Source organism: Phacochoerus africanus, chromosome 5 (genome assembly GCF_016906955.1).
Source record: "Phacochoerus africanus isolate WHEZ1 chromosome 5, ROS_Pafr_v1, whole genome shotgun sequence".
Taxonomy (NCBI): domain Eukaryota; kingdom Metazoa; phylum Chordata; class Mammalia; order Artiodactyla; family Suidae; genus Phacochoerus; species Phacochoerus africanus.
Window position 1 is genome coordinate 59,371,824 of NC_062548.1, and position 21,773 is coordinate 59,393,596.

The window sequence follows — 21,773 nt, forward strand, 5'->3', positions numbered from 1 at the left end:
TGGCTCTGGCGTAGGCCGGTGGCTGCAGCTCCGATTCGACCCCTAATCTGGGAACCTCCATATGCCGAGGGAGCGGCCCAAAGAAATAGCAAAAAAAAAAAGACAAAAAAATAAAATAAAATAAAGTGTATCTCTTTTAGATAGCATGTATTTGGATTTTTTTGGGGGGTGTTATTTTTTAATCCATTTTTTCAGTTTTTCTTTTTTGTTTGGCGTGTTTAACCCATTTTCATTTAATGTGATTACTAATAAGGTGGGATTTACATGAGCCATTTTGGTCTTTGGTTTCTATGTGTCTCAAGCCTTTTCTGCTCCTCTCTTCCTCCATTGCTGCCTCCTTTTGTGTTAGTAGATGTTTTCTAGTGTACTGTTTAAATTCCCTTATCATTTCTTTACCTTTGGGGGGGGATTTACTTTCTTACTAGTTACCCTTGGGCATTACAATTTTAATTTATAACAATCTAGATCAGATTAATACCAACTTAATTTCAACAGTGTATGCAAATTTTCTTTTATATAACTCCATTTCTCCCTCCTTTTCTGTGCTGTTATTATATAAATTATATTTTCATAAACCATATGCTCATTAACCTATATTTATAGTTATTGCTTTGTACAATTGTCTTTTAAATTAGACAATTGTCTTTTAAATTGTCTTTTAAATTAGAAGGAAAAGGAGTTACAAACAATAATATCTTTATACTGGTTTTATATTTACCTATATAATTCCCTTTACTGGTACTCAATTTTTTCATGTGGTTTTGAATTACTCTCTAGTGCCTATTGGTATTTCCTGTAGGACAGGTTTGCTAGTGACAATTTCTCTCAGTTTTTTTTTATCTGGGAAGTTTTGGTTTTTTTTTCCTTTTGTTTTTTTTAGGGCTTTATCCACAGACTATGGAGGTTCCTAGGCTAGGTGTTGAATCAGAGCTATAGCTGCTGACCTATACCACAGCCACAGCAATGTGGGATCCGAGCCATGTCTGCAACCTACGCCACGGCTCACGGTAACGCTGGATCCTTAACCCACTGAGCGAGGCCAGGGATTGAACCTGTGTCCTCATGGATATTAGTCAGGTTCATTAACCACTGCGTCATGTTGGGAACTCTGTGGGAAGTCTTAATTTGTCTTATTTTTCCTTCAGTTTTAGAAATTGAGGTGAAATTCCTATAACATAAAGTTAACCATTTTAAAGTGAACAATTAAGTGGCATTTGGTACATTCACCACCTCTATCTAGTTCCAAAACATTTTTTTCCACTCCAGAAGGAAACTCTGTACCTGTTAAGAGTTGTTCCCCCTTCTTTCATTGTTGAAGAGTAGTGTGCTGGATCTAGTATTCTTCATTTACAATCTTTTGCTTTTGGATTTCAAATAGTTCAGCCCATTGCTTTCTGGCCTTCTGGATTCTGATGAGAAATCAGCCAGTAATCCTATGGTGGATCCTTTGTAGGGTAAGAATCCTTTCAAGATTTTCTCTTGTCATTGACTGTTTATGACATGCCCTGGTGTGGATCTCTTTTGAGTTTATCCTTTTTGGAGTTTGTTGAACTTCTTGGATGTGTAGATTAATGTTGCCTCATATTTTGGAAGTATTCAGCTAGTCTTCAAATATTCTTTCTGCACCATTCTCTCCTCTCCTCCTGAGATTCCTAATATGTGTATGTTGATATGCTGAATGATGTTTATTTTTCTCCATTGTATCTCTTTCTGTTTCTCAGGCTGGTTAATCTCAATTGATAGGTCTTCAAGTTCACGGAATCTTTCATTTTAAATCTGATATTGAGTCCCTCTGGACATTTAAAAAAATTTTGGTTATTATACTTTTCACTCCAGAATTTCTATCTCTTTATTCATGTTGTATATTTGGTGAGACATCATTCTCACTCTTTGCTTATATATGGTTTCTTGGTGCTTTGAACATATTTTAAATAGCTGACTTCAGTTCTGTGTCACACAAGTCCAACATCGGGGTTTCCTGTATATGGGTCCCACTTTTTGTTTCTTTGTATGTTTTGTAACATTTTGTCAAATATATATTTTATTTGTTGAATATGTATATTATTTGTGGAATATATATGTATATTTAAATATATAATGTGACAACAGTGTCTCCTGACTCCCAGTGTTTGTTGTTGTTGTCATTTGTCTATTGACTTTTCTGAACCAGTTCTATAAAGTCTGTATGTTTTGTCATGAGTGGCCCCTGAAGTCTCTGCCTTGGTGAGCTAATGATTGGACAGAGATATTCTTTTTTATTATTATTACTCAAATGAATTTATCACATCTGTAGTTACATAATGATCATTACAATCCAATTTCACAGGATTTCCATCCCATAACCCAAGCACATCCCCCCACCCCCCAAACTGTCTCCTCTGGAGACGGTAAGTTTTTCAATGTCTGTGAGTTAGCATCTGTTCTGCAAAGAAGTTCAGTCTGCCCTTTTTTCAAGTTCCACATGTCAGTGAAAGCATTTGATATTGGTTTCTCATTGTATGGCTGATTTCACTTAGCATGATAATTTCTAGGTCCATCCATGTTGCTAAAAATGCTGGTATTTCGTTCATTTTAATGGCTGAGTAATATTCCATTGTGTATATGTACCACATCTTCTTGATCCACTCCTCTGTTGATGGACATTTAGGTTGTTTCCATGTCTTGGCTAGCAAATAGTGCTGCAATGAACATCGGAGTACATGTGTCTTTGCGAGGCGTGGTTTTCTCTGGATAGATGCCCAGGAGTGGGATTGCTGGATCAAATGGTAGTTCTATTTCTAGTTTTCTGAGGAATCTCCATACTGTTTTCCACAGTGGTTGCACCAATTTACAATCCCACCAACAGTGTAAGAGGGTTCCTTTTTCCTCACACCCTCTCCGGCACTTATTGTTTGTAGACTTTTGGATGATGGCCATTCTGGCTGGTGGACAGAGATGTTCTTAAACATTTTAAATCAGTCATCCTCCCGGTCTTTGCTCAAGGGCATATTGGGGCACTTGGACAGGCAGTGGTCAACTCTGCTTAAACCCTCACTTCCTACTTGCACAGAACCTCAAGGTCAGCCAAAGGTGAGAGTATAGGGCCTTCTCAGGTCTTTCCTAAGTATGAGCAGAGCCCTACCTGTGATCTTCTAGCTTCCCAGGAATATGTTGGGCTTTTCCTTTTAAGCATTTTAATTAGTCTGTTGTTTGTTCCAACTGTTATCCACTTACCTCAGTGAAGTTAAATATTTGCCTTTTGGAGGAAAGCTTTTCGTACTGAGCAAGCTCTGACTCAGGTCCAACTGGGCTTTTTCAAAATCCTTGCAGCTGAGGTTTTCCAGGGAACCACTAAGTAGGTTAAACAATGACAAGTCTCTGGAAATGGAGCTTTGAAGACACTTCACCTCACTTCTTCTCCCTCTGGTGGCTGCTGGGCTACTTCTTTACAGAGTAATTGTAAATCTCTTGCTTTTCAAAGCTACTAAGGAACTGGACAGCAGATGGTTGGAATAAAGCAAGAGAAAATGCCACAGTGTTCACTGTGCTGAGATGAGATACGCAATGGAATCTCCATGGAGCACTGAAGGCTTTGGTTAATTTCTAGAGTTCTGGCAAAGTTGATTCTAACCCTTTTTTTTTTCTTTTTTTTTTGCCAGTCTTTTTCATTGCTTTTCTGGAGAAGAGATTTTATTTGTTTGTTTTTTGTTTTGGAGATTCTTATTCCCCCGTTCTGGCCAATGTCATTTGCTTACGGTTTTGTTATTAGAAGTGTTTAGAGTTACATCGGCTGTTTGGCATCATCACATTTGGTTGGCTAAGAGAGCTCGCTTTTGCCACTAATCCATCATGTCCTGGGGCAAGTTTCAGAACCTGTCAGCCTCAGTTCCATGGCTTGAAAAACAGTTGGTTGCAAGTGAAAGCTCCAGTTTTCCCACCTCTGAAATTCGGAGCTTCTAGAGGCCATATTTTCATCCACATGCGCAATTCTTTCTTACGCAGCTTCACTGAGTTAATTTTTAAAAATTCTTACTGCACCCTATCAATCATATTTTTGTAATTCTCTCATTCTAAACTATAAACATTCTTCTCATAGCATCATTATGGCTCTCGGCTGTTATTTATTCCTGCTGAGGAACCTTAAAAATGTAGCTGCTGTGTATCTTATCACTTAAAAAAAATGGGATTTCCCTTCCCAATCTTGTCCTTTTTCTGGGTTAGCAGCTCCTTGGCAGAAAGGAAAAGAGGCCTTTAAACCAGCCCTGGTACAGGGCAGTGGTACCCAGGTCTAGAGTTAAGATGCCGCAGTACCCGAGCCACTCATCTCCTGCCTTTTTACAGTTGCTGATAAGTCGACCCCGACGGCAGGTTTCAGTCCCTGTCTTGACTGCATTGTCTTCATAAATCACGGGCTGTGTGCTTGAACTTGAACTTCCTTCTGGTGGAACAGACCCCTAAGTGCCATGGATGCACACATCCTCCCCACACCCTAGTGGACCCCTGTTTCTGTACCAGGCACCCTCTCCCTACCCTCCCTGTGCCCAACCTAGTGGGCCCCTGTTTCCAGGTTTCGAGGACAGGGCACAGCATCTGCTTTACTCTCAGGAGAGTCCATATTCACCCTCCCATTTTGCGGGTGCCTACACGTGGGGGTCAAATGGTGATGGGATGATCATCATGTCTCCCTCTTCCCACTGAAGCAGGGTGGGGTTGTGGGGGTGGGCCAAGAATGTCCAGGCAGCATGGCCAAGCTGGCCAGCTTCCAAGGATGAAGGTGGGGTTCCGGTCCAGCCTTACCATCTTAAATGTTCTCTCTCGCTCTCTCTCTTCCGCCTCCCCGCTCTCACCCCTCTCTTCTCTGGGACTCAGGGCTGCTCATCTGGGCAGGAAGGTGCAGGTGTTGGCTCTGTGCTTCCAGGGCCTCCTTGGTACCAGGTTCTAACCCACGGTCCCCTCACGCCCTCTGCTGGCCCCGTGTCTCTGGGCGGATGGGGCACCTGTGGGTCTGTGGCTCCTCTCGCTGAGCATGGGCTGCTCCCCAGCCACAGACCGGCTCCTGTGGGTGCACTGTTTCCACCTTGCTGCGCATTGGGGACGGGACTGCCAGAGCAGGCCTTGTGTGGAGGTGGTGTGTGGGGGCGCCATGTGCTCCGTTCTAAGAGATGCCAAAAATAACGGCGAGCAGCAAGCCTTCCCACTGGTTCCATCCTCCTTACGCATTACATCATCTTATCCGGGTTTGCTCGGCAGGTCCTGTGACAGATGAGGACCCAGGCCTGGCTGGTAAGTGACACCTGGGGCTCCTGTGCAGACAGCAACACAGGGTTCTTCCTGTTCTGCTCAGGGCCGGGTTTATCCCTCTCTCTGGCGTAGGATTTTATCACCTCTGGTTGGCCCCACAAGCTGTGTCTGTGTTAGTGCACAGATGTGCTCTTCGCCTGGTGGTCAGGGGCCAGTGGGAACTGTGTATCTGCTGTCAGCCAAGCCCCAGGCGGACTCCCCACGTGCTGGTCTCAGGCCCCCCAGGTAGGTGCCCAAGAAAGAACTTGGTTTTTCAACAACTCAGCTTCATTTCCGCCCTGAGCCCCCAGGGTGCGTGGCCACCAGTCTTAATCTCAGCTGGCATGGTGTTCCTTCCAGGCCTCAGCACCCAGTGGGCCACACCCCAGTCCTGGGAGGTGGACTGTGGTGCATGGGGTCTGGGTGGGAGAAACGCCACTGGCGCTCAGGGCCATCCATCCAGTCCATCGAGACCTCCATCCCCCCTGCCTCTGCGCCAGTCTCTCTGGCTTGGCGTTGAGTCTTCTCTAGTTGTGGTCCTTTTGAGTTTGGTGAACTGCTCCACCCAGGCCTCCCCTGGAGCCCAGGAGTCCTTCTGCCACTCTGCTCTCACTGGGGCTGAGGATGCACGTGACACATCTAAGGCAGGCTGTCCTGAACCTCTCTCATGAGCCTTCCCACCCAAGGGCCTTGGCCGCCACTACCTGGTCCCACCTGGCTCTGTCTTCTTCTAAAGCCTCAGCCATTCGTCCTTTGCCAGATTGTTTCCCACCTAATGAAAGAAGCAAGGCCATCAGAGGACACTGGGAATGTGCAGGAAGTGGAACTTGGACTTGGCTTATTTTGCTGGTTACTGAGCTGTTCAAAGGTGACTCGGATACAGAGGGGTTGCCCCTCTGCCCTGTGTAAATCTGCAATGAACACTCTTCCTTTAATGACCTGCCTTTTTGTTTGCCCCAGCCTGTCCTGGGTGCAGCTAAACCCCTTTGTCCTAAAGATCTAAAACTAGAACCAAACAAAGCATATCCGGGCAGCTCCAGAGGGTTCAAATGGTTCGATGTCACTCATACTGCCCCTGTTTGTTCAGGGAATTAGTTGGGACTCTTTCTTTTAAAGCTTGTAAAGGCTTGTTTGGCTTTTTAAAAAAACAGAGAGACAGACTCTGTAGCTTGGGTAACTGGAAAAATCTCTGATAGCTGACTTCAGGAATAGCTAGATCCAGGACTCTAACAGAGCCTCCAGTTGCTTTGCTTTTCCTCTTCATCTCTTGGTGCTCCTTTCCTCTCTAATCTCCCATCCTCCCAGACCCAGCAGAAAAGAAATACCCTCTTTCAGCATTTCCATAGAAGCCCTGAGCCTCACTCTCCTTGGCCTGAGATGAGTCACCCAGCTCTTCCTGAAGCAACCACTCTTTCTAGGAGATGGAACTACATCAACCAGCTTGGGCCAGGGCCATGTCTGTAGCTCCTGTCTTGGGTCAGTTGGAAGAGTGACCTCCTTTGCTCAGTAATGTCCAGGAATGAGTCACTGTCTCTGCCACCAAGTTCAAGTGACCTGTAGTCTAAATGATCTTTAACCCCCTCTCCACTGAGTGGGTTCCCATTCCTGGGAGGCTACAGTCCCTCGGTTCTCCTTTGTTTGATCTTCAGGGACTCAAAAGAAAACCTTTTGGTTCAAAGACAGTAGCACTGAGCTCAGAAGCATGTGCTCTGGATCGGTCCCCCTCCTGTTCTCACCTGGCTCCAGGGACAGCACCCTGCCCCTTCCCTGAAACTCCAGTTGTCCAGCCCTTCTGGTGCAGCCCAGCCACAATTAGTGGGTGGACCTTTTGGGGTGACCCTAAGCCTGTGTTGTCAGAGGCACCTCTCAGAAGAGGCTGGACCTAGGTGATGAGCCCTCTGTCCGAGCCGGTGATGCATGTCACAGACCAGGACATGCTGGGGGCCATGCAGGCTTCCATTGCCTGGATGGTGCAGGCACCAAGCTGGTGGCAGTTCCTTGTCCTTGTGGGTGACCACCATGTCCTTACACCTGGCAAGCATCCCTGCAGGTGCCCCAGTCGAGGGCTCACCTGCTGACATGCGGGGCCACACTCAGAGCTGGAGAACAGTGGTTCTTTACCAAGGCTGTACTTGAAGTCATCTGGCACCCACAGCTGCAATTGGGCCGGGGTATGAGCTGAGAGGCAGGAGATTTTGAGGCTCCCAGGGGATTCTGATGTGCGACCAGGGTCGAGAACAGCTGGTCTAAAGCAGTGGTTCTCAACCTTTAACCTGCAGAGGCATCACCTATGGACCTTGATCCAGGGCAGATTCTGAGACCCCAGGTCTGGGGAGAATCTGAGAGTCTGCACATCTAAATAACTCCCGGAGGTGCTGAGCTGCTGGTCCCTCGGCTGCACTCTGAGTGGCAGTGGAACATCCCCTGGCAGGTGAACACATCTGCACAGACCTGTGCTCACCGTCTGAAGTCCCATCATCCCACTGGGCTGTCCCAGGCTCCCCCAACACCCTGCCTGCAGTAGCGCTGACAGCCTTCCCGAGGGTGGGCTGACGGGCAGGTGAGGCACAGGTGCCCCAGGTTGGTCAGCCTGTCAGCGCCTCCAGTCAGTAAGCAGAGCACTCACAGGTTTTTGCTACAAAGGGCCGAGTTGGATGGGCAGGTGCTTTCCTCCCTTGCCTGGCGGTGCATGTGTCTGACTTGGCCTTGGGGTTACCTGGCACACCTGCTAGAGTGCCCAGCACCACAGAGTGTCTATCAAGTGCTCAGTGCTGCCCTTCTGGGTCACATCTGGCTGCAGTCCCCTTGCCCTTGGGGAGAAAATTGACTCAGTGGAGATGGCAGAGGACCACCCAGGGCAGGCAGCCAGCAGACCTGCCGGGCTCCACCCTCTGCCCCGCGCCGGTGCTGGTGCCTCACGGGTTTGCCAACTGCCACCTGGGGATGCTCCTTCTTTGATGAACAACTCGGTATTGCCTGGCTTGGATGTAACGCTCGTACAACCCTATTCAGCTAACATTTAAGGAGTAAATGTATGTGAAATATTTACAGCAGTTCTTGGCACGTGTAAGTTGCCGCCAGCATCATGCTTTGGCTTACTAGAAGGTACAGCATGAGAAACCCCTGGTATCCCCACTTATTCTCAGGATCCTGCCTGATCTACACAGCCTGCTTTCCTCTGTACATCAGCAACTAAGGGATTTAGGGTGCAGCCCTACTGACTACTGTGCCCAGTGCTTTCTGCACAGATGATTTCTGTGTTGCATTGTATTAATCAGTATGCATGTATTAAGCACCTGCCGTATGCTCAGCTCCTTGGAACATACAGAAATAAGCAAATTAATTGGCATTGTTCTCAAAGACTCTGCAGTCTGACTGACTGCACCTCTAACCCATGAGACAATGCAGCTATAACCCATTAAGTGCCAGTTGGTGTGGGGCTTTTATATACTGTGCCTCCCTCACGGCAGTATGTAAGAAATTGGGAACTTGGCTGCTTTCCTGAGGTCTTTAAAATACCAAGAGGCTAGAATAATTTGGAATATTAGATATCTTCACATCATGAGCCAAATGTGTGTTCATAGTGCTCCATGTCCTCACTCTCCAAATGTGATGTCTCCAAATTACAAAATAGGGAGATATTTATGTCAAACCCAACCAACCCCCACATCTGAATCACACAGGATCACTTTGTCAGGGAATCTTACCAAATGGCTCAAACAGAATCAACTATTCGCGAATATTTTTTCCTTAGGCGTTTCAGAGAAACTTAACAAAAACAACAGCCTTACTAAAAGTGATTTCTGCCCTTGGGTCTTATAAGCGCAGACGATGAGGCTCACTCAGTCTACTGTATGTAGTTATCGGGGCTACAGAGATGAAACGAGCTTGTCTCTGCCTTCAAGAAGCTCAGACTCAGAGTTCCCTTCATGTCTCAGCAGTTAGCAAACCCAACTAGGATCTATGGGGATGCAGGTTCAATCCCCGGCCTTGCTCAGTGGATTAAGGATCAGGTGTTGCCGAGAGCTGTGGTGTGGTTCACAGACACGGCTCGATTCCACATTGCTGTGGCTGTGGTGTAGGCCAGCAGCTGTAGCTCCGATTCAACCCCTAGCCTGGGAACTTCCATATGTCGCAGGTGTGGCCCTAAAAAGCAAAAAATAGAGAAAGAAAGAAAGAAAGAAAGAAAAAAGAAAAGTAAGAAGCTCAAACTCCAAGAAGGGGAGACGTTTACAAAGTAACGTGAGTGGCCAGGGGCTCAGAGGAAGGATGCAGGGTGTCCAGTCAGCACAGAGACTTCTTGGGACCAGGGTGGGGCAGAGGTACCTGGGGAAGCCAGTGTGCAGAGGGTCAGGGTGGCTGTGTCGGTGTGGGGGGTGGGGGAGGGGCCTTCTGTGATATAACTATTGCCACTCCTTTTTTCTGGATCACAAACAAGCAACATACTGACAACTAGATTTTTTAAATATATTTTCAGTATATGTCCTTCTCAGCTCAAACATGTCTAACCTGGCTAACGAAAGCATCTTCCCAGAAAAAGACGTCTAGGCCAGTTTTACTAACCTTTATTTTTCCAAAGTCATCTGATAAGACTTTCAGATATCAGAGTCCAAATCACTCATGTCATAAACGAGATGGGAGCCCAGAGAGGGAAGTGATTTGTCCTGAGCTACTCAACTGGTTAGTAGCTGGTTAGTGGTAGAGAAGGCCAGAACGAGGCTCTGTAGACTTATTGCTGTTTCTGCCAGCACTGTTGGCAGACTTCTAGCCAAGTGCTGCTCCAAGCAACTGGCAGAGTAGCTGCTTGGAGTACTGTGTGGTGAGTGGTTCTGAGGGTGATGCGGTGGTTGATTACTGATGTCTGCTGACGGCAGGTGATAGGAAGCTGGCAGCACGTATGTCTGTTGTTGCCATTCTGCCGAACCTTTTACCTTTCCTCGTGGTGATAAAATGAAGCAGCAGGGAAAGCAGAAGCTATGGTTAGTGTATTGGTTATTTAAACAGTTTTTTAAGTTAAAATGAAAACTAAGTTAATACTCTTTTATTTGCTAAACTAGCAAGATGATTTTAGACCTATGCAGTTATTGAAATAACGTCAACTATGTTTTTACTCAATTAAGAAAATAATGGCAGACCTGTACGTATATACCAACAATTTGTTTTCAGTGGTTTTATGGGTTCCTCAACTCTCGCTAGGTCAGGGAGATTCCCTGGAGCACACTGGCTTTTGCTCCCAAGTACAGGACGCCAAGTTTGGGGCTTTATGGCTTAGCCTGGGGTCAAGCTGGCTGATGGGAAATTTGGGAGTTGACCAAGAGGCAAGTGAGTGGGCATCCAGGCCATATATACGTGGTGACATACACAGCGTCATGCAGGCTCACCAGGCAAATCCTTGGCTGAAGGGCCAGCCCATCAGGGGTGAAAGTGCAGTTCATTAGCTCCTGGCTTCTGTTTTTACAAGAGTCCAGCCTCAAACTGCTTCCTGCATGACAGGCCAGTAAAATGAGAAACAAGTCGTTGGAGGCAAAGAATAGTTAACTTTATCCTGACAGCCAGCAGATGGAGAAGCTGGCAGACTAGTGTCCCAAAGAACCAGCTTTCCTGAGTTAGAATTCAGGCTTCTTTTATACTAAAAGCTGACGGAATGCGGCTGGTTGTTGCAAACTTACTGGTGTCAGAATCCTTTGTTCTTGCAGCTGCCCACCTAAGTCAGGTCATGATGTTCCTGTAAACCTTCAACACAAATGTTATTCTCTGTTCTGTAACTTTTTATCTCTATACGGAATAGGGAAGTCTTATACCTTTAAAGGTCAGAGCCTCGAGAATGGGCTGTTCTTTGTAGTTCAGGCTATAGGCAACATGATTTAACTTGCAGCAAAAGCAGTAGAACACAAATGGTAAAATAAAGGAAACATCTAATATGGAGTCAGATTTATCCTTCCCTTACACTGTCATGTTTATCTTTTTATTATAATGATTTTTATTTTTTCCATTATAGCTGGTTTACAGTGTTCTGTCAACTTTCTACTGCACAGCAAGATGACCCAGTTACACATAAATGTAGACCCTGGCTCTGTGTGGCACCTCTTTTTTTTTTTCCTTTTCTTCCCTTTTTTTCTTTTCTTTTTTTTCTTTCTTTCTTTCTTGCCACACTCTTGGCATATGGAAGTTCCAGGAACTAGGGATTGAATTCAAAGCTGCAGCTGCAGCAACACCAGATCCTTTAACTCCCTGCACGGGGCTGGGGATCAAATCTGTGCCTCCCCAGCAACCCAAAATGCTGCAGTTGTGTTCTTAACTCACTGTGCCACAGTGGGAACTCCTCTGTGACACCTCTTGATTTCTTTCTGCAGCTGCAGCGAACTATTGCCCAGGGACCCTTGGTGTGGAATCATGTGCGTCTGTGCATTAATCCTCAGGCCCCACAGTTCCTCAGGCACAATTCCACCTGGTACCCACCAGCTGCCTCTTTCAGCCTTGCTCCCCTTGCTCCTGCTCTCCCTGCCATCTGGTACCTTCCCCTCTTCCCTCCGTCTCAGACAGCAGGGATCTGCCTTCTTACAGCCAGGTGACTTCTTTGCATCCCCAGAGTCAGGAGGGTGGCCGGCTGCGGCTGCTTGTGGCCTGAGCTGGGGAGGCAGCCCAGCAGCGCCCGCTAACTCCCAGCTAGGGTGCTGCCTACCAGTGTTTTTCTCATTTTCACATTTCCTCAGAGTTTCAGTTAACTGGGAAGAAACTGTGAACAGCTGTCAATGTGGCCACTTGACCTATGGCTATTCTTTCCATTTTCATTTTATTTGGGGGGTTTTGTTGTTGTTGTTAAATAGCAGTGTAACTCATGATGGATGTTGTGCTCGTTATAATGTCCTGTTGGGATATTAAGCCAGTAAAGGCCACCTAAGTGGCAGGTGCTACTTGTCAAGGTTAACTCTAAACAACATACACCAGAGGGAATGTTTGGAAGTTGTCTCACTCATTTCTGACCCTTGTAAGAAGCCACTCTAAGTAACACAGGTGCTCCCTTAGGCTTTGGGGCCAAAATTTGGGGTTTGACTGCCTTTGCAGCTGACAAGAATTCACCACGGGTGACAGCTTCACCGTCTCATCTCTCAGTGTATAAACAGTCCCATGTGTTATATGAAGAAAAGCACATCGTGATGTTTTTAAAATCCTAGGAAGGAGTGAGGACTGTAGCAGGCCCAGTAGAGGCATGGGTGGGCCAAGTGGAACGAGGGTGGGGGTCTCCCCCTGCCTGATACTTGGTGGAGACCTGGTTCTGCATCCCTGTCCCAGGCCACTTCAGCTCAGGGGACCGTTCCCGCCCTGGGGCCAAAGCACAGCAGGCTGGTCCTGTGTGTATCAGTGTGGGGGATACGAGGGGGTTGTCAGAGGTAGTGAGGGGAATCTCCATGCGTCCTGGGACAGAAGCCCCCTGGAGCCCCCGGCATTGACCTTGGGCAAGTTGCTCGCCTTCCTAGTTAAGCTCCACAGTGACACTTTTTCCTCCAACTCTTTGTCGCAGAAGTGATGTGCTGTCAGTGGGGAGGCAAATGCGGAAGTACCTTGGGAAAATGACAGAAACCGCTGTCACAGATTCAAGCTCTTGTTTCCCACAGTGGAGGGAACAGGGCCTGACAGGGCTGAGATGCTGTGTGCCAGGCACCAGGCAGAACCTCACACTTAGGATCTGCTCCCAGGCTGGCAGCTGGCCATTCCACAGGTTTTCCAGGTTAGGAAACCGAGACTCAGAGGAAAAGGAATGAAACTGCAACTCCAGGGTCCCAAGTCCCAGCCCGTTTACAGCACACTGCCTTGTCTTTAAGAGAAACTGTTGGAGGTGCTCCTAATTGTGAACAGAATACTGGTTCAATCAGAAAATTTACAAAACTTAGAAAAATGCAGAGAGAATGTTTATACCTCATTCCAGAAGTTCCTGTTATGGCTCAGCAGGTTAAGAACTCAACTTAGCGGCTTGGATCCGGTGTTGTGGGGCTGTGGTGTAGGCTGTGAGCTACAACTCCACTTCAACCCCTGGCCCAAGAACTTCCATATGCTGCGGGTGCAGCCCTAAAAAGAAAAAATATATATAAAATAAAATACATCTCATTTCATGACCTGGAAATAACTGCAGATCACATCGTCTTGTGGCCCTTCCTGTATTCCTTTTATGCATTAAGAAACTTGTTAAAAAAAAACGCAGGGGGATGGCAACACCATTTTATAGCATGATGCTCTCGAAAGAGGGTCCATGAGCCATAAATCGGTGTCCTGCAGGAGCTTGTTAGCAGTACAGAGTTGTCCACCAACAGAGTTGCACAGCGGGAGTGTGTGGGCCCATCGAAATGCCAGAGTCTGGGGCCTCACCTGAGACTTACTGAAGAATCCGTGTTTAGCAAGCCCTTTGGATGCTGGGATGTGCATTCCCTGTAGAAGGGCTGTTGCAGTGTGCGTTTCCATCTTGCAGTGTATCCTGGGCATTCTCCCTTCTCAATCAATGTTTTTGTGTAACACGATTCTTTTTTGTTTGTTTGTTTTTGTTTTTAGGGCCACACCTGTGACATATGGAAGTTCTCAGGATAGGGATCAAATCAGAGCTGCAGCTGCCGGCCACAGCCATGACGGATCTGAGCCGTATCTTCGATCTATGTTGCAGCTCATAGCAACGCTAGATCCTTAACCCACTGGGCAAGGTCAGGGATCAAACCTGCATCTCATGGATACTAGTTGGGTTCTTAACCCACTGAGCCACAACAGGAACTCCCTACATTGGTTATTCTTTACTATTTAAACCATTTAACCAGAACTTTAGACAGGTAGGTAGGTAGGAAGGTAGGTAGGTAGGTAAGATAGATAGATAGATAGATAGATAGATAGATAGATAGATAGATAGATAGATAGATAGATAGATAGGGATAGCATTTTGGAAAACAGAAGAGCAGCTAGGACTCTTTTAGAACCATCTTCAGAAGTCACCCTTGCTGCCTGCCTGCTCTTTGGTTTTAGTAATACCAAATCACACCTGTTCTCCAGAGCCTTCTGTCAATCCTCCAGATGTTGCCTGGAAACTGCTGACTGTCTGGTTAGCAGCGTCTAGACCTTGGGCGATCTTGAGTCAGGTGGAGTTGCGATGCTGGGGCTGCAGGAGTCTATTATTCTGAAGCGCCAGCTGCCGGTCATCAGAGAGGATGTCACCAGGGAGGCAGCTTTCTGTCCAGCAGGGGGCGTGGTCTGTGCACCTGCCAGGTGCCATCCCCCAGCAGGGAGTGCTGGAACTGTTCCTGCCACAGTGAATGGCTTAGCAGGTGCCGACTGAAAGGAGCATTTGAAAGCTCCCGGGAGAGTAGTTCACAAAATATGTCTGGGACCCTCGGCAACATGCCGGAACTTTAAGGTTGAATGACAAGAAAGCCAGAGCCAAGGAGCGAACGTGCGGGAGTGGCTGTGGCCCCAGGGCCCCGGGGCCTGGCTAAGATGGGGAAATACTTGCCCTCTGCCCACCCCTGAGGGGAGCACAGGAAGGCAAAGCCCGGGCTTGTTACTTTCCACCCCCAGCAACCAGGCAGCGGCTCTACTCACAGAGAGGCAGGTGTGGCTCCAGCCCCACCCTGCTGTCCACGTGGATGAAGTGAAAGAAGGAAGTTCGTGTGTTTCTGAGCTTCCACCGCGCTGTGCTGCACACCTGCCCAGGGACCTGCGCAGCTGCAGGAGGTGGCAGAAGCCCCGCTTCCTCGGGGCCAGGGAATGAGGCTCTCAGTCAGCACCTGGGGGGTGTCCTGAGGGCCCAAAGCCCCTTTAGGGAGCACAGAAAAGGCCCGCCCTTCTCCAGGAGGATGAAAGTGCCGGAGGCCCCCTCCACATTCATGAAGATGGCAGCCTTTTACCAGTGCATCAGGCCTGAGCCCAGGTGGGCCTTTGAGAGCTGAGGGTGGTGGGAGAGGCGAAGGGGGCTGTGCGGGTGGGGGGGTCTGGCCGTGACCACCAGCTCCTGAAGCCCAAGGTTAGGCTTTCAGTGTCCGTTGTCATTTATGATCCCCTTCCTTACAGATAGTATTATTTATATATCATATATCTCCTTGAATTGTGTGATTTCTGGAACAAAAACATTTTATTGTCTTAGTGACATATTCATATATTGAACTAGAGGAGAGCAGCGGGCTAAGGTGAGCAGGGTGGGGAATGAAAGGAAGGGAGAAGGAACAGGAAAGAGGACTGGGAGATAGCATTTTTCTCTGAATATCCCACGCCTCTATGTCGGATCCACAGGGATCCACATATGTCGGATCCATATAGTCTCTGTACTTTGCAGGGAGTGAAGGCAGAGGAGGGCAACGTATAAGACCATTAGTAGGGAGTTCTCTAAAGGCTCGGTAGGTTAAGGATCCAGTTTGTCACTGCCGTGGCTTGGGTCACTGGCACAGCTTGGGTTCACTCCCTGGCCTGGCAACTTCCACATGCTGAGGGCATAACCCCCCCCAAAAAAACCCCACAATTATTCCTATAACTGAAGATCAGCACCAAAGAGCTTGTTTTTTTAAAATTTATTTTTAATTGAAATATAGTTGCTGACATTATTATATGTTATAGGTATACAATATAGTGATTCACAGTTTTTTAAGGTTATGCTCCATTTATAGTTATTATGAAATATTGTCTCTATTCCCTGTGTTGTTCAGTGTATCTTTGTAGCTTGTTTTATACCTAAGAGTTTGTACCTCTTATTTCCCTCCCCCTATATTGCCCCTCCCTCCTTCTCTTTCTCCATGGTAACCACGCATTTGTTCTCTATATCTGAATCTGCTTCTTTTTTGTTATATTCACTGGTTTGTTGCATTTTTTTTTCTATTCCACATGTAAGCGAGGTCATACAGTATTTGTCTTTCTCTTCCTGACGGATTTCATTTAGCATAATGCCAAAGGGCTTGTTCTCAAGTGACAGACTCATGCAGGTAGGTGACTTGCCCAAGTTCCTTTGGAGCAGAGGCCAGTGGACCTGCAGGCCACCTCGCCCTGCTGCAGGTGACCTCATCCCTGGAAAATGTTTTGCTCTCAGTGTATTTTGATTCTGTTATGATTGTCCAGAGGGCAGTGGCGCTATGGGATAAATTCATTTGCAAATATATATAAACAAATTGCATGTCTTGTGCACCATTAGAAAACTCCAGTATGGTAGTCTCTGTCACCCCAGGTAATGGTCACATCCCTACATCACCTGGACTGGGGTGGCTGGTCTTGGGAATCAGATGTTGCAGCTTCAGCACACACATCTGGCAGTGTGGGGGACACTGGGGGCCTTGGGCAGACAGTCCAACCCCCAAGCCTCTTCTTTTGATAACTGGAGACAGGAACCCAACAACTGAAGGACTCCTTGTGAACACAGGCCTTTGTACCGCGTGAAGCCCTATGCACGGAAGTCACCAGCATTGTTACTGTTTCATAAAGTTCTTTTTACTTACAATTAGTCAACCTCAGTGTCTGGTGCTGCCTATTTTGAACGGACCAGAATAGAGTGGTGGTGTGATATTTCCTTATTAATAGGCTTTGGAGCATGACTTCCTAATTAAAAAAAAAAAAAACTTAGCTCTGCATCTGCTGTGCTGCAGAAATGCCAATCACATATGGAACATCCTAGATAAATTAAGGCGTCAGAACTTTCTTCATGTCATTATTTTTGGTGTATATGCAGAAAGAAGGGGGAGGGGAGTTCATTACCTCAGTAAACTCATGAAGTTAAAAACAAACCAGACAGCCCTCATCAAGCTGCGTCGGGCCCTGGGCTCCGGGTCCATTTGTCCTGTGTGCAGCAATCAACCCGATTTACAGCTCTCCCTCTGAGATGGAGAGTTTCAGAGTTAGATCGCATCTTGGCAAGATACCCCAGCACTAGAATCTGTTTTCCCAGGAATTATGCAAATGCAGTTTCTGAGGTTGAGCAGTTTGAAGCTCTTACGCTTACCTGCTTGTTAAATGATGGTTTTGCAAAAGTCTCTAATAGGTTTCTTTATTCTAATAACCTGAACATGTCTAAAATAACAGTTTTCAAATCTCATTTGAAGAAATTTGCTTCTGTATGAGTGAAAAGATGTAACTCCCGTGAAAGCTGTCATGCTTTCTGAGACATGAGTTTTGTCTAGGGGCATTCATGTAGGTGTAGGCTGCATGTATGGGCAGGGGTTCATGTGTGGGCATGTGTGTGCATATGCCCACATGTATGGCATGTATGGTATATACACTTGCTCTGCATTGGCAGCTATATGACTTACCAATGTGCCCATTCACAAGGACTCTGACAGCCACACAGTCAGCCGTTACATAAGTTTCAAAAAATGGTATAGGTTTTTTTTACATGAGATACTATTTATATGCTGATAAACTGTGTGTCTTGAGGACGATTGAGTTTGTTTGAATGAAGCTCCATTTTTTTTTTTCTCTGCAAAGAAACAGCCCAGCAAGGTGTGGCCCTTTGCTTGGTTCTCTCTGGATGACCTCACTGTCCCTGCTCAGCCCATGACCTAAGGGAAGTCCAAGGACGGGAGTGGAGTTTCTGGAACAGAGAACTCCTCTGCACCCCTGTACCTTGACTCCCAAAAGTCATTGAACTTCAGCTCCACGTCATTTAGCTAAATCTTTGATTTTGAAGGAAGTCTGTCCCCAAGATATTGAGGGCAAGGTGGCCTTTGGAACTGATTGGGTAGTTGATGTCTCAGTTTTATCACAAGATGAGTCCTTTGTCCGATACGTGCCTCTGGTTCATTCCTTCATTCCTTCAACAGTCTTTATTGAGCACCTCCTGTGTGGCAGTACCATGCTGGTCCATGTTCCCTGTTCTCAAGGATTAGTCTTCAAGGTCCACATCCTTAGCCAGAGAGGGGATGACTCACCTCTCTAGGCCAAGCCTAGATTTAATTGTTTAATAAGACAGTCAATTTCAGGTTTCTAGGAAAATGACCTCCCAGTAAGTTCTTGGCTCCCCTCTCCCACTATCCTGCAGGTGCTATGACCCAGTGTCTGAGTTCTCAGCTCTCAGCCCTTTGCTCATCCCATTTATTTGCTTTTTTAAAAAAAGAATTTATTGAAGTATAGTTGATTTACAGTGTTGTCTTGGTTTCTGGTATATAGCACAAAGATTCAGTTATATATGTGTGTGTGTATATTCTTTTTCATATTCTTTTCCATTAAGATTTATTACAGGATATTGAATATATTTCCCTGTGCTATAATGCAGGTCCTTGTTTATCTATTTTATACATAGTAGCGTGTATATGTTAATCCCAAATTCCTAATGTATCCTACCCTTCCGCCTTTGGTAACCATAAGATTGTTTTCTATGTCTGTGAGTCTGTTTCTGTTTCATAAATACGTTCATGTGGGTCGTATTTTAGATTTCATATAGAAGTGATATCATATGATATTTGTCTTTGTATGACTTACTTCATTTAGTATGATAAACCCTAGGTCCATCCATGTTGCTGCATATGGCATTATTTCATTCTTTTTTGTAGCTGAGTAGTATTCTCTATTTTATCCATTCATCTGATGATGGACATTTAGGTTGCTTCCATGTCTTGCCTATTGTAAATAGAATTGCTACAAACATTGGGATGTATGTATCTTTTTGAATTAGTTTTCTCCAGCTATAGGCCCAGGAGTGGGATTGCTGGATCATATGGCAATTCCATTTTTAGCTTTTTAAAGGAATATGTGTAGTATTTTCCATAGTGGCTGCACCACTTTACTTTCCCACCAACAGTGCAGGAGGGTTCCCTTTTCTCCACATCCTCTCCAGTATTTGTTATTTGTATATTTGTTAATGATGCCAGTCTGACCAGTGTGAGGTGATACCTCATTATAGTTTTGATTTGCATTTCTCTGATAATTAGTGATGTTGAACATCTTTTCATGTGCCAATTGGCCATCGATCTTCTTTGGAGAAATCTTTTGTAGGTCTTCTGCCCATTTTTTGATTGGATTTGTTGTCGTTAAGTTGTATGAATTGTTCGTATATTTTGGAGATTAAGCCCTTACTGGTCACGTCATTTGCAAGTATTTTCTCCCAGTCCATGGGTTGTCTTATGGTTTTGGTTAGGGTTTTCTTGACTTTGCAAAAGCTTAAAAGTTTGGTTGGGCCCCATGTGTTTCTTTTTGTTTTTATTTCTATTGCTTTAGGAGACTGACCTAAGAAAGCACTGGTACAGTTTATATCAAAGGATGGTTTTGTGGCTATGCTCCTTCAAGGGGTTTGATGGTGTCATGTCCTATGCTCAAGTCTTTAAGCAATTTAGCATGAGGGTGTGTTCTGTTTCATGGATTTACATGCAGCTGTCCAGCTTTCCCAGCACCGCTTGCTGCAGAGACTGTCTCTTTACCATTGGTTAGTCTTGCCTCCTTTGTCGCAGATAAGTTGACCATAGGTGTGTGGGTTGGTTTCTGCATGAATTCTGTGCTTTCTCGTCTCCCGTATGTCAGAGTGGACCTACCTTTCCCCTCCTGGTCCTTTCCCAATGGTGGACGGAGGAGGGTTTTGCACACACACAAAGGTATCTACTCTGAATGGCAGGAGGTCCCCTGGCACCCTTGAGAAGTGGGCATGGAAATGTCCGGTGCCAACGCCCCTGCCACCTTGGGGTGGGAGCAGAGGTCTAGTCCTCTGCTCTTGAGGATAAGGGTATCTATCAGGAGGCAATAAAGCTGGCATGGTTTTTGAACAGAGATTTCTCACAGGAACTTTGCGAGCCTTACACATGCCATTGCCTCAGTAACATGAAATTTATTTTTCTAAAAAAAGGTACAGGCAGATCCTGGTGTGACTCACTAGGGAACAATAGTTAAGTCACAGTTTATTTTCATCCTTCTCCCCAAGAACAGGAAAAATTGATTAAGTTCACAGGGGAGGTAAGCAGGCTTTACATCTATAAAGGGGAACCAGATCCCAGAACCGTGCAAACAGAGAGGTGATGAGAACTGGTAAGTGCCGTGAAAAGAAGGTGCATTGTGGGCTTCTCACCGTGCATTGTGGGAGGTGCTGGCTCATCCCATCAGACCCCTCGGGGATGTGGAAGTGAGGCTAATGCCTGAAGGAGGAGTGGGAGCTGCTAACAACAACGTGGAGCTTGAGCACAGGGAAGAGCATTTGGGTAGAGGGAACAACACCTGCAAAGGTGCCAGGCTGGAAGGAAATGAAGCCTTGTGGGGCCAGGAGAGGAGGGCATGCACATTCGTGCCAGCCATGCATGGTGAAAATCCAGAAGGTCTGCTCATCTTGCCCGTGTTTAGGTTCACCCACATGGGTACTGCCCTCCCTTCCTGCCACAACTGCAAGCTTCCATCTGAGACCATAGTCTCATCCCTTAACACTTGCTTCAGTGTGGTATTGCTGGAGACACATTGTAGCATGCCTTCTTTTCCAAAAATGTCTTTATTTCACCTTTTTCTTTTCTGGTCATGCTTTTCCCAGCACCTTCCTTGGCATGTAATTTACATACTGTAAAGTTCACCTGTTAGGAGTGTGCAGACAGTAGGTTTTCCTGTATTTATAGAGTTATGCAACTATAAACCCAATTGAATTTTAGAACATTTTCATCTCTCCCTAATGAAACCTTCTGCCCATTAGCATTTCCCATTCCCCCTTCCTCCCCCCAGCATCCCACTCCCCAGCCCTAGATGAATATGGATTTACCTATTTTGAGGTTTGTTTTTTGTTTTTATTTTGTTTTGTTTTGTTTTGCTTTTTAGGGCAGCACCCAAAACATATGGAGGTTCCCAGGCTAGGAGGCCAGTTGGAGCTACAGCTGCCAGCCTACAGCACAGCCATAGCAACACCGGATCTGAGCTTTGTCTGTGAGCTACAACATAGCTCTCAGCAATGCCAAGTCCTTAACCCACTGAGTGAGGCCAGGGACTGAACCTGCATCCTCATGGATACTAGATGGATTCTTAACCCACTGAGCCATGACGGGAACTTCCTATTTTGAGTATTTTATATAAATGGGATCACACAGCATGTGGCCTTTTGCGTCTGGCTTCTTTCATTTAGCATGTGTTCAAATTTGATCCATACCATAGCATGTATCTGGGCTTCATTCCTTTTGTATGGCTGAATAATATTCCATAATATGTACACACCACATTTTATTTATTTATTTATTATTTTTTTGCTGCACTGCAGCATGTGAAAGTTCCCTGGCCTAGGAGTTCCTGTCAAGGCTCAGTAGTAACGAACCTAATGTCCATGAGGTTGCGGGTTCACTCCCTGAACTAGCTCAGTGGGTTAAGGATCTGGCATAGCTGTGAGCTATGGTATAGGTCACAGATGCAGCTCAGATTCCATGTTGCTGTGGCTGTGGTGTAGGCCAGCAGTTACAGCTCTGATTTGACCCCTAGTCTGGGAATTTCTACATGCTGTGTGTGGCCCTAAAAAGATAAAAAAAAAGAAAAGAAAAAATGTCCGCCTGGGGCCAGGGATTGAACCTGCACCACTGTAGTGACAATGCTAGATCCTTAACCTGCCTGCCACCAGG

General features: G+C 46.1%; 1 protein-coding gene across 7 annotated transcripts in view; it reads left to right on the forward strand.

The window, feature by feature from the left end:
* The window catches only part of CRACDL (CRACD like), a 138,794-nt gene that overhangs the window by 49,101 nt on the left and 67,920 nt on the right, over positions 1 to 21,773 (forward strand). Inside the window, exon 1 of one of the 7 annotated variants that reach the window (XM_047781478.1) lies at positions 14,364 to 15,163. The exons of 4 other annotated variants lie outside the window; for them this stretch is intronic. In XM_047781478.1, coding sequence (XP_047637434.1) covers positions 15,090 to 15,163 — 74 coding nt within the window. In that variant the 5' untranslated portion in view covers positions 14,364 to 15,089. Of the gene's footprint in view, positions 1 to 14,363; positions 15,164 to 21,773 lie in introns of those variants that run through there. 2 more of the 7 variants (XM_047781473.1, XM_047781472.1) reach the window with 2 other exon arrangements.